The sequence below is a fragment of the Montipora foliosa genome, chromosome 6, assembly GCF_036669935.1.
Source record: "Montipora foliosa isolate CH-2021 chromosome 6, ASM3666993v2, whole genome shotgun sequence".
Classification (NCBI taxonomy): domain Eukaryota; kingdom Metazoa; phylum Cnidaria; class Anthozoa; order Scleractinia; family Acroporidae; genus Montipora; species Montipora foliosa.
The window spans coordinates 40,459,450-40,471,197 of NC_090874.1; the positions used below are offsets into that span (position 1 = coordinate 40,459,450).

The following is an 11,748-nucleotide window of genomic DNA, read 5'->3' on the forward strand; positions in this document are numbered from 1 at the left end:
ACCTGAAGAATAATATTGAAGTAACTTTCCTGGGATTCAAACCCACGACCTCTGTGATGTTGGTGCAGTGCCCTTACCAACTGAGTTATGAAACCACTGATTTGAAACCAAGCCAATTTGTTGGCCTGAAAATTTGTGAAACGGCGGAAACTTGTTCTTCTGCTGTCGTCAATAGTGAGAACCAGGCTTAATAGTATCTTTGGCTAATAAACTGGAAAAAGCAACCTGTGAATGGTCATTTAACAAAAAAACACGTCTACCCCGGTACATTGTTTAATTGGCTTATTATTGTAGGGGATTCCTGCAAATTCCTACAAGCACAATAATTGTTCATTATTGATAAACGTGTATGATTGTCTGTTCAGTTGAGTCAATGAAAACACTTTCTTGTAGTAAGCAAGAAAGATACATTTTTTTCAATAAATTTATAATCAAAGAGAGGACAAGAAGGGAGCCACTCTGATTATGACCAAGACTGTTGCTAAAACTGCGTACAATTTTGTGATGATCCATAGCGGCCATAAAACATACCTAGTCAGAATAATTATTGTTCAAATAACATATCATAATATTATGGTTGCTGGAATCATGATACATTTATTGATCTATAGTAGGCTTGGGAATCCCAGAAGAAAATTCTCTTAAAATCCCAGGGGCTTTGTTATAGAAATTATTTTTTTTTGGCAACCTAAAAGTTTACAAAATGTACTTTGAATAGAAAAGGAAGAAAAAGCAAAAATTAATGTTTTTTATCTATGCGGAAAGTGGATTTTTATCAAAATTATTAGTTTGCAGATTAACTTTCTATTTTTGGGCACACTTGATGTGGTCTCTAATCAGTAAGATTTTGAAGCAATAAATGTCGGCGAGGATGTACTTTTTATGATTATTGTGTGTTAGAAAGAAAATAATTATGACTGTTATGAATTGTCGTCTGTCTAAACAGATTATTTGGACAATGATGCCCTTTTGTAGCAATTTTCCACTGATTCTCCTTTGTGGATTATTGCTAGTGCATTTTTTAACACATAATCTCCTTAACTGTAAACTGTCACTTGCATTTGGAAAGAACACTTCACATTCTAGCTAACAGACACGTATTAGTGGCCTTGGGTCTAAGAATGAAAAGGTTAATACTCAGTCCCACGTAAGAAAACTACAAACTTTGGCTTAAAATCTACATCTTTTACTGAGAGTGTGGAACACTTTACTGGATGAAGGATGTCCCATGACAGTCTAAAGGATTTTAGAATGCTGTAAGACAGCTACACTGTTGTAATGTACAGTTTTATTATTAATCCTTTCCAAGAATTGTTGTTACAAAATTTTAAAGATTTGATTAAGTAAATACAGTTAGGAATGTAAGTTATTTAAGTGAATGATCATGCTTGATATTCTGAACTACGTATCTTGTTACTCTTTATACATGTAGTTCTCTCAGCATATTAGCTGCCAGAGGCCTAATCAACCTTTTCAACCCGAGTTGAAATAAAGTTGCCTTACTTACGTTACCATTACTTTCGGATTGTTTAAGGAAACATTGAAACAAAACAAGCGTATAACAAAAATATTTCTCACAAACCACGTGCAACAGAGTTGCCTCTATCCTTAAGTTGTTTTAAAACTGAGTAAAAAATAATTAAATTAATGGTATTTTACCACAAGATGTCAGATGTACATTGTCGTCTTTGTGTGCACCTGGGAGACCACATGTAAGTACTTTTTGCAAGCTTACTGGAAGTAAATATGTCCAGATTAAAAACAACTTATTTAATTCATTTTCATGGCAAAAAAGTGGGCACCAAACACTAAAACATGCATGTTGTTTAACATGAAACAAGATATGGAAGTTATGATAAACAAATCATGATAATGTAAAATTCTGGAATAAACTTGAATGTTGTAGAGAAAAATATTATATATATTACAGCATAAAAGTATCTTACAATGAAGGGGAAGCTCATGTTTTATTGGCTAATCATGTTAGTTACCATGACGACACCTATATCCTCATATGTGAAAGATAAAAATGATAATTATGTTCACTGTCTGGTGAAGATATGATTTTTTTCATCTGTATTTTAAAAAATAACACCTCGTTACTAAGTTACCTGTGGTGAAAACTAAGTTCAAATACACACAAAGGGTAAAATGTATCTGCGTTGACTGTGAAGATCACTCATATGTTATCCTTTTTTTCTGTCAGGATGAATTACTTTATGCAGATCAGAAGGTTGTCGTCAAATGCTGTGACATGGCTGTTTGGGAGGACTCTGGGAGCCAGTGGAACTGTGGAATGATACCTTTACTTGAGAGCGACTTTGCCTGTATTGAAGACAGATACTATCTGAACAGCCTTTACTTTTCAAAGGAAAAGGAAAGATTACGAAATGCTAAAAGAGCATGGCAAGAGGAAGAGAAACCTAGATGCCTTAAAATTCTCACCTTCCCAGCTTATTGTCGTTACAGAGCTCTAAAGAAGAGGCTTCTTTCTGGTGCTTGTTTATCAAGAGCTCAGTGGATCGCTCTTGGTGGAGGCCTAGGAGATCAAAGTTCAAGTACAAGAGTGCTGTTCTGCAGAGAGAATTTCCATCATCCTCACTTGGATAAGTTTGAACTGTCAGGGGACAACAAAGGTATGAGATGCAATACAGTGCACATTAAAATTCCCTGGAAAAAGAACAGACTGCACCATACATTACATAGCTTATTTAGGCCCCTTTCAAAGTTAATTTCAACAATGAACTACCCTCCCTTTGTCCCTTAAGGACGTCAGATCTTTCAGTGACCCCCTCTTCCTCTTTCTTTTTGGGTGGAGCAGGATGGGGTGTAGTTGGGCTATTTCCTGTATGTTTATAGATTGAGAGCCAGGCTGGTGTTGTAGTTTTGCCCTCCATGCACCTCCACAATTCTTTGTGGGATGAGCATCTTTCAATGTCTACCTCTCTAAGAGGTTTTTGCCTTCGGGTACTCCTCCTCCTTCATCAAGAATTATTCCAGGTTTTGGTGCTGTGCTGTGGTGCCATGCATTTAAGTTGTATTTACTCATGTGCAAGTCAACCCCCCATTTTCAAGGCCAAAAAGCTGAAATGCAGTGCTAAAACTTACCGTATTTACCTGTGTATAAGTCGACCTTTTATGGCCTCAAAAGAAGCTCCAAAAATCGCCCTTGACTTATACACCGGTCAAAGATTTTGAGTCAAGTTCCAGCTAAGTAATTTATTCAAAAGTAACATAATAATGTTGTCTTGGGCATAACGAACGCAGTGGACAAAAGCCGACAAAAGACTTCAAAATGAATGACAAAAGACTTCAAAACGAATGTAAGCAATTCCAGTTGAAATGAAAAAGGATTTGTCCGACTCTAAATGTGGAAGATACTCACAAGCACAAATATGAAATAGACACTGGAAATTTTCGTTTTCCAAAGGCGGAAAGCTCTAAAAGGCATTTCTGTTTCTTCGAATAAAACACGATCGTCCAACGACTCAGTAACCTGGCGCAATACCTCATATTTGCGTGCAAGCATCATCACTCGTGTTACGTGAAAATGCTGGTTGGTAATGAATGTTTTTCATTCTTTATACAAACCTGGCAGATTTAAATGCTTTTGCAAACTTCGTATTGTTTGGTTTATGAGTTTTGTTTTTGTCATTTGAGAAATTATAAGTCAAGGGCCAATTAAACCTTGCACATTTTCGCATCGTTCGAAAGTTATTTTCAAAGATTGACTCCTGCTTCTGTGATGTTGCATTGTGCTTATCTTCTAAAGCCCTTTATCCTTGAACAACGAAACAGGTGAGTTTGAGGTTTACATGTTCGATTTTCTGAGAACTTTTTCGAAACTCAAGGGCAAAATGCCCGCATATACAACAGCTGCTGAACAACAAAACTATTAAGCGCTTTGAGGCCCTGTTTTTTTTGTGTATCCACATTTCCAGAAATCGAAGAATACAAGATTACTGTCCCATGAACATTTAACAAAGAAATTAAGAAATTGCGTTTTTTGCCATCAAAAATGGGGGATCGACTTATACATGGGATCGACCTATACAGTGGTATATACGGTAATGTCATTAATTTTGTGAAAGTTCTTCTGCAGTTGCAACCAACAAAAAAAAAACTACTGTAAATGAAGTTTATCAGCTCTTGTAACTTGACATGCAATGACACGAGTATTTCAGTTTACTTTGAGGAAGTTTTTTCTGTGTTCTTATGTGAGCCATGTTGACAATTAAATCTTCCGATTTGAAAACAACCTTCCATTTAACGTTGACATGGAAAAGAGATCAATTTTTTGGTAGATGGAAAGAGTTTCAAAAAATCATTCAAGAAACAACCCGCCATCTTGGAAAGCTTTTGCCAGTTAAATACTGAGATTGTTCAATGAAGAGAAGTGAAACAAACATCAGTCCGCTCTATCATAAACTGCCCGATCTTTCAAAGTTACAGATACGGCCATAGTCAAGGAGGCATGCCCAAAGGTTTTTATTTAACCCACTTGTATCTTATTTCTCCAAACTTTCCTGTTGACCTTGAAATGCCCAGCCAAGCTCATCAAACACAAATACAATCAGAACTTGTTTTGTAAAATCGTTTTTTATGCTAATTATCTGATAGTTCTAGGGCCACCAAGCTGGTTCTGTCTGTATGGCTGTATCTGTATGTATAAGTCAAGGGCAGTTTTTGGGCTGATTTTTAGATCATCAAACGCCAACTTACATGTATAGACGAGTAAATACAGTAACATAGTGACAGCCAGATTTTTCTAAAATTGTACACGTTGTTCCATCAACTGGGTTTTATGTGGGCTAGATTATTTGTCAACAGGCTTGCAAGGAAATGACTTATTATTTTGCATTTTCAGCACCAGTCCTCAAAGGCAGACCCAGGAAGAAAAGGAGATTCAGTGCACCCCAGAATAATGTTCTCAAGAAAAAACGACTTATGGCAGACATTCAGAATCATCTTACCAGTGTACCTTCGGCAAAGAGGGTTAAGGTGTCTCACGGAGATGAGAGTGCCAGTTCAGACTTGTCAGAAGATGTCTTGCAGAGGACAAACGTGCCTCAAAATGTGACAAAAGCAGTACAAAATAGTGACCCACTACCACTTGAGAAGCCTAAAGTACAAGCTGTTCCAAAAGTTGTAGTTCCTGTTGTTTTGTTAGCACACCCTCCTCCACTGATCTCCACAAAGTCCAACGTAGACGCCCAACAGCTGACACAGGAACAGCCGAAAATGACTGAATGTTCACAAACAACACCCATGCAGAATCATGTGATCTCTTCTAAAAATACGAGTTCAACGAAGGATGAAAGGGTTAGTGGTGGTACCAATGCTGTCTTGTTAGATGAAGCAGCCAAAGAAGGTAGCATTCACACAAGAGTTACAAGTGCCCTGCTCACAAAGCCAAGTGTGTCCTTAGATAGTCAGTCGGGTAAAATGCAAAATTCATCTTTGGAAAAGGTGAAGGTCAAGAAAACTGGGATAATTAATCACATTAAGGAACTTACTCAAACAATTACGACTGATCTGATAGAGACAAGCTCGTTTCCATCAAATAGTCAACCAGTTGCTACAACTCAAGGAACTTTTGAAACTCAGTTGGCAGTGTCCACAGGGCCTGTAAAACGTATTCAACCAGTAGCTACTTTGTCACAGCCTGTAATTGGTGCTCAGCCTATTTCATCCAGGCCCCAACGACATACAGCACCATTGTCTGGGACTGTTTCATCTGGGGTAAAATCCAGTAATGTTGCCGAGGCGGTGTCTTGTGGTATGGGTGGTAAAACTGCCGATAGTTCTTCATCAGTGGGATCAAAACCAAGTAAGGAGAATGATGAAAGGCTGCAACAGCCAAGACTTACACCAAAGGTTTCTAACAAAAAGAAAGAGAATGAGATAGAGCAGCCTGAAGAAGCTGTAGCATGGAAGAAGAAGAAAAAACGTCTGCGAATGCCTGGCAGTGTCAAAGATGAGGTGAGCTTTTTTTTCCTGTAAGCCAGGAAATGAATATGAGTAATTTCTTGAATTTAAAGCTGATGCTTTGACCCATTGACTCCTCAAGTGCCTTAGAACACCCCTATTGACTAGTAAAATCCCCTGGCAGTTCCCCCCCCCCCCCCCCCCACCCAGGGGTCAGTGAGTTAAATGAAGGTTGCACTGAATGTATCAAGCTTGTTTGATTCTAAGTAGAGTTCACAAAATGTTTACTCATGTACATCTTGATTGTCTTTAATCCAAAAGGTATACAGTGATGAAGATGAGAAGTACTTTATGCATACCCTCAGGGACTTCATGAAAAAAACAAATCAACCCCTTGGGAAGCTTCCTGCTTTGGGATTTAAGAAAGGTACTGACATTAGATTTAACACAGAATACTCATCTTACAGGACATGCCCACGTTCACCATAACGTTATTAGTGTTATTATTTTGGTTCTTATTTCAGCCTGCTTAGAGTAGATTTTTTTCCACATTCTGACAAATTTAAAATTGGGGCAACATGCCAAGGGAGTCCTTGTATCAAAAACCTATTTAATGGTTGATTTAACTCGGCTGATTGACAGCTACATGTAATCCTGTAACAGTCTGGAATGTAACAAAATAGTTATGGTGTGTTTTACGAGGTCTTAAATGTAAAGTGACCAAAATTTCCAGCCAGAACCCACATAACCTTGTTGAAAAATGGTAATGGTTTCTTCCACTAATAATCTCTTCAATAATAATTATTTGGTGAAATCTTAAGAATTTGGCAGAACTCAAGATGGTGTTTCCTGGTGCAATCAAAAATAATGTTATTACTTAACTTTCATTTAGGGACTTGTCAGAAATTAGCAGGGGAGAGGGGGGAGATTTTCAGTAAAGCAACGAAAATAAAATGACATTCCCTACGGAGGCGCAGTGGCCTCATGGTAAGAGTGCTCGACTCCGGATCGAGTGGTTTGGGTTCGGGTCCTGGCTGGGGACACTGTGTTGTGTTCTTGGGCAAGACACTTAACTCTCATGGTGCCTCTCTCCTCCTAGGTGTATAAATGGGTACCGGCAAAATCCTGGGGGTAACCCTGCGATGGACTAGCATCCCATCCAGGGGGAAGCTAGTCACTTCATGCTACGGAGATAAGCATCAGCCTGATGGGCCTTCTGGCTCGTAAACAGAGACTTTACCCATTTTTACCCTAGATAAGGGATTGAAATATCTTGACCATCCCCTGGAACTCATCCTAAATTTCTCTAACCTTCCCGGATAAATAATGCCTCCAGATTTCTGACAAGTTCCTAATACTTGTCTCATTGACACATTCCTCTAACATTTAGATGAATGGCTAGATTACAAGGATAAATTACATGTATTCCAGATTTAGTCTTTCAGATTTGCCCAATACAACAAACTATTAATACCTTCTTCAACTTAGCAGGATGCTCATTGCATACCCCTGTTTGTGGATGAGTCGCTTTTTCAATAAAAAATAATAATAATAATAATAATGTACTCCCTCCAAAAAATTGTTTCTAGTGATTTGTCTGGTGTAAAGTAACATTTTTACTTTAGTGGGGCTAATTGTTAAAAACTGGACATTTCTCTTTTCGCATGATCTTACTTGATTCCCACTTCCATACTGTACAAGCCAAACAGGAAAAAAACACCTATGTACTTTCCTGTCAAATCAGTTACTAATTTTCAGTGTAGCACTCATCTCTGGTATAAAAGCAGACCATTTTTGAACAGCCTTTTAATTTATTAGTTAACCCTTTCCCTATAAAGACTGCACACATGTATTCAGGATTTTACTCATCATAGAGGAACTGCTTACTGGCAAAAGGGTCAGCAACATTAAAGGTGTCCACTCAAAAAAACTATATCCACGGTAACCTTCTTCCTGCCAAGACTACCACTTACTACCAGACTGATGATTTATTCTTCAGTGGGGATCCCCTGGCAAAGGTTATACATGTATGTAGGTCCCCACACTGTTACTTAAAATTTGTATGCGTAGGGATTCTAAGGAGGCTTTCGTTTACTCATTTGTGCTTCCTTTAGTTAACCTGTGGACAATGTATACAACTGCTCAACGATTTGGAGGATATGATGCAGTAAGTACAACTTATGCGATTTTCATAATTCTGCGGAATCTCACCTTCAAGTGTTATGCGCCAAACTGCCTTTTAGCCTCCATCAATCAAATTTCTGAACATAGCCGGGAAGATTGACTCCGACTCTTGAAAGCAACACCTATGAGATATAGAAAAAAGCGACACAGATGCATCAACACCAGTTGCGCGCCATTTTAATCTTCCTAATCCCTCCGACCACATGACAATTTGCGGCCTAGCCTTACACCACGGGAACACAGAAAGGCGCAACTTAATACTAGGTACACTTTATTTATCCTCATGGAATCAGTGAACGCCTTTCATTCAATTATTTTATTCACAAATTCATGTTACCATATTTCCACCAATGGCAAAGCTCCCCCACACCCGCATAAAATCCAACAACACCCACAATTCTTCTATTCGCTCTGACGAAGGTCTAACGCTCGAAACGTCAGCTCTCCAAATCGTCCACGGTGGTAATTCGATCTTTATTAAAACGTTTGATCACAGGCGGCCCAGATTCGGGGGGGGGGGGGGGGACCTAATGGTCAGGCATAATGAAAAGCACCCACAGTAATGATAGTAATATTGTTGTCTTCATGGGCTTAATTTAAAGAAAGCAACGAAACGTACAATCGGGGCTCCAGAAATCACATTTTAAAAAAATTAATGTTTTTTGTTGAGAGGACCAAATTGGATTACCCTCGAAGAACTCTCACCACTACACCAATCCTGCTTACCTTGGCAGGGTCAACAACTTCTATACTGATCAAATGAGGCTGACTATTTGAAATGAATAGTAAGATAAACAAAGTTAAGTAGCAAAATAAGGTAAACTAAGTAATTGAATATAAATCCTAAAACTTAGTTAAATTATTAGTAATTACCAGTATGAAAAAAATTATTAATTTTGTTGACCACTTTTTAGGAGGTGGTTCGTCAAAAGGTTGAATGCCTGCACAACATGCATAGCCTTTTAAGATTAACATTAATCTTCATGGATTACAGGCAGAGTGTTCTTGGCAAAGTCTGAGATTGTTTTGTTTTTGTTTAGGTTACAAGCAAACGTTTGTGGCGGCGTGTTTATGACTCGCTTGGAGGAAGCACAACAATAACCAGTGCTGCAACTTACACTAGGAGGCACTATGAAAGGTAAAACTTGGCCTATCTGAAGTGTTTTTGGTACTGCATAGAATGGGGCTCAAGATCAATAGGGAATGTGGGCACGGAGGAATTTGCAAATGGCAGACGTTGCTGTCCTTGTATCTAGTACACCTTCTACTTACTGTACAGTAAGTGGTTGGGGCCACTGCTCTGTTCAAGGGGATTCAGGAAGGAATATCCAAACTTTTCAAGAGTGAGAAGTTTGCATTCATTATCACCCGTAATTTCTAAAATTGACCTGACGTTTGGACACCCTGCGGTTATTCAAGGTGCCAAGACCCATTCAGTATGCTGTTACTTTTTGTCTTACAACTAAATTCTGTATATTCATTTATTTACTTATTGATGGCAGTGATAAAGTGTTTTTGTTGTTGTTTTTCCCACAGATTGCTCTTGCCATACGAGAGGCACATACGAAGCCAACTCAAGAAACAGATAGATGATAAGAACCCAGCCATAGAGAGTGAATTAGCTCCTAAAGACCCACTGAACAAAACAGATAAAAAGCAGTTGCTGGCAGTTTCTAACAGTAAAACGAAGTCTTGTGCTGACCCTGGTACAGGCAAAGACGCAGACAAAAAGCATCCGCAGAACCTACACCCTACGGAAGCTAATGCTACAAAGGTCCCACCAGCAAGTGTTGCCCTTTCTTCCCCACAAGCATTGACTGTAACCGCAAAAATCACAAGCAATTCTAGTGGGAAGGCTATGAAAACTACCAGTTCAAGCGGCGCAATGGCAACTCTTACATTGCCAAATGTGGGCAAAGATGGTGCTCGGATGAATATGCCACCAGTTGATGTCAGACCCATCAAACAAGGCTACCGGGAAACCACCTTAATAAGCAAAAGCACGAGAGCAGAAATCTCCCAGTCCTCTCCTCTCCCAACACAGAAAAGAGACAATCCGGCCACGCCCGATAAACTTGCCACACTTCCTGGTCAACGATGTACACAACATCATTATTTAAATGCACTGGATAATGATGATGAAACCAGTGCAAGAACCAACACAATCTATGCTAAAAACACAACAAAATCTGCGCAAGCTGGTTGCCTTCAAAGAGTGTCAAGAGTGGTGAGTGATATTGCACCAAAGTCCTTATCTTCACAGCCCTTTAACAACACTATCCAAAACAAAGAAATTATTGACTTGACATCGGACGATAACCCTTCCGTGTTAAAGTTAAAGAGCCACTCGGTATCTCATGTAGAATGCCATCCGCAAAATGCAGTAATATCAAAAAAGGAAGGCTTGAAGGAAAAGGAAGTAGGGATATCTCAAATGCCAAGAACTGCTGAAACCAAGGATTCTAGTGCAAGAAGACTTGCACCAAAGCCACTGTTGAAGAGGGAACGTGAAGAAACCTTGAGGCATCATTCCATTGCCAAGACCCACTCCAGGAATGAAACGACCACTCTTTTTGATTCTCATACTTACAATGTTGAACCCCAAGGAAAACAGTTACTCAAAGTCTCTCTATCAAGATCTCCTGTGTCAACAATGAGGAAAAACTCAGATGAGTTGTACCCTTCAGTCAAGCCAGAGATGAACCTTCCAAAACATGATAAGAAAAGACACCAGCAGTCAAAGATTGAAAGTGTTGAGCGACAGTTTGCTCACTCACCTTCAAGTGAAAGTGTTGATGAGCACTTTGCTGAATGGAGGCGAAGACAGGCCAGTACACCACAGCCCACCAAACCTCCTGTCAGCAATCAGAGACACCACCTTGAGCAGGCACAGTTTAAGTATAGTTATGTACATGAGGACAGTTGCCCTCCAGACTGCCCCTGCTCTTTGCCAAAAAGCAGAAAAGATGAAAAGCTGTTGCTGCCAAAACCAAAGAAGGAACACTTTGAGGAAGACCTTCCATTTGCCAATATGACATGGGCACCCACTATGGTTGCACCAGGTCATCCTGATCATTACATCTACTCACACCCTGCGCATCTAAGGCCACCGATGGACTCACTAGCCAGTCACGTGTACAGCGCATCAAGAATCTTCATACCATCGGCACAGATTTTTAATCCTCCTTACCATCTTGGGATGGCACCAATGGGTGCTCCTCCCCTGTTAGCAGGAGCAGAGGATCAAATTCATATCCACCCACACTGTTTGATGGCATCATCTTATCCAACTTCATCAAGCTCAAGGACTCCTGACGGGGCTGCATACCCTTTATACTCCTTTACGTGAGGGATTTGGAAATAACTGTAACATAGTATTTTTTTCCCAGTGGTTTAATGATGCTGGATCTTACAATTGGTCAAAATTAAGCATTCTCAGATATTAGCTTTTATATGTTTCTTGTTTCCATCCCAGGCATAAAGATTAAGTTGCATGCATCAGTTTTGCACCATGGTTATGTGAACTAGTGTTTTGCGTAACGTAAGTTTGGTGCATTGCATGTCACATGGGATCATATCACTTTCACGAGGAATCACGTCTTTTAGGAATCCCATTGTACACAAGGTGTAACCAGA

The 11,748-nt window shown here is 39.4% G+C and overlaps 1 protein-coding gene across 3 annotated transcripts in view; it reads left to right on the forward strand.

Moving 5' to 3' along the window:
- Positions 1-11,748, forward strand: part of LOC138007348 (AT-rich interactive domain-containing protein 5B-like) — a 31,117-nt gene that overhangs the window by 17,850 nt on the left and 1,519 nt on the right. For all 3 annotated transcript variants that reach the window (XM_068854181.1, XM_068854180.1, XM_068854179.1), the window contains 6 exons: positions 2,207-2,636; positions 4,868-5,982; positions 6,250-6,355; positions 8,043-8,095; positions 9,153-9,250; positions 9,649-11,748. The exon at positions 9,649-11,748 is cut by the window's right edge. In XM_068854181.1, the coding sequence (XP_068710282.1) occupies positions 2,255-2,636; positions 4,868-5,982; positions 6,250-6,355; positions 8,043-8,095; positions 9,153-9,250; positions 9,649-11,461 (3,567 nt within the window). In that variant the 5' untranslated portion in view covers positions 2,207-2,254 and the 3' untranslated portion in view covers positions 11,462-11,748. The remainder of the gene's footprint in view (positions 1-2,206; positions 2,637-4,867; positions 5,983-6,249; positions 6,356-8,042; positions 8,096-9,152; positions 9,251-9,648) is intronic.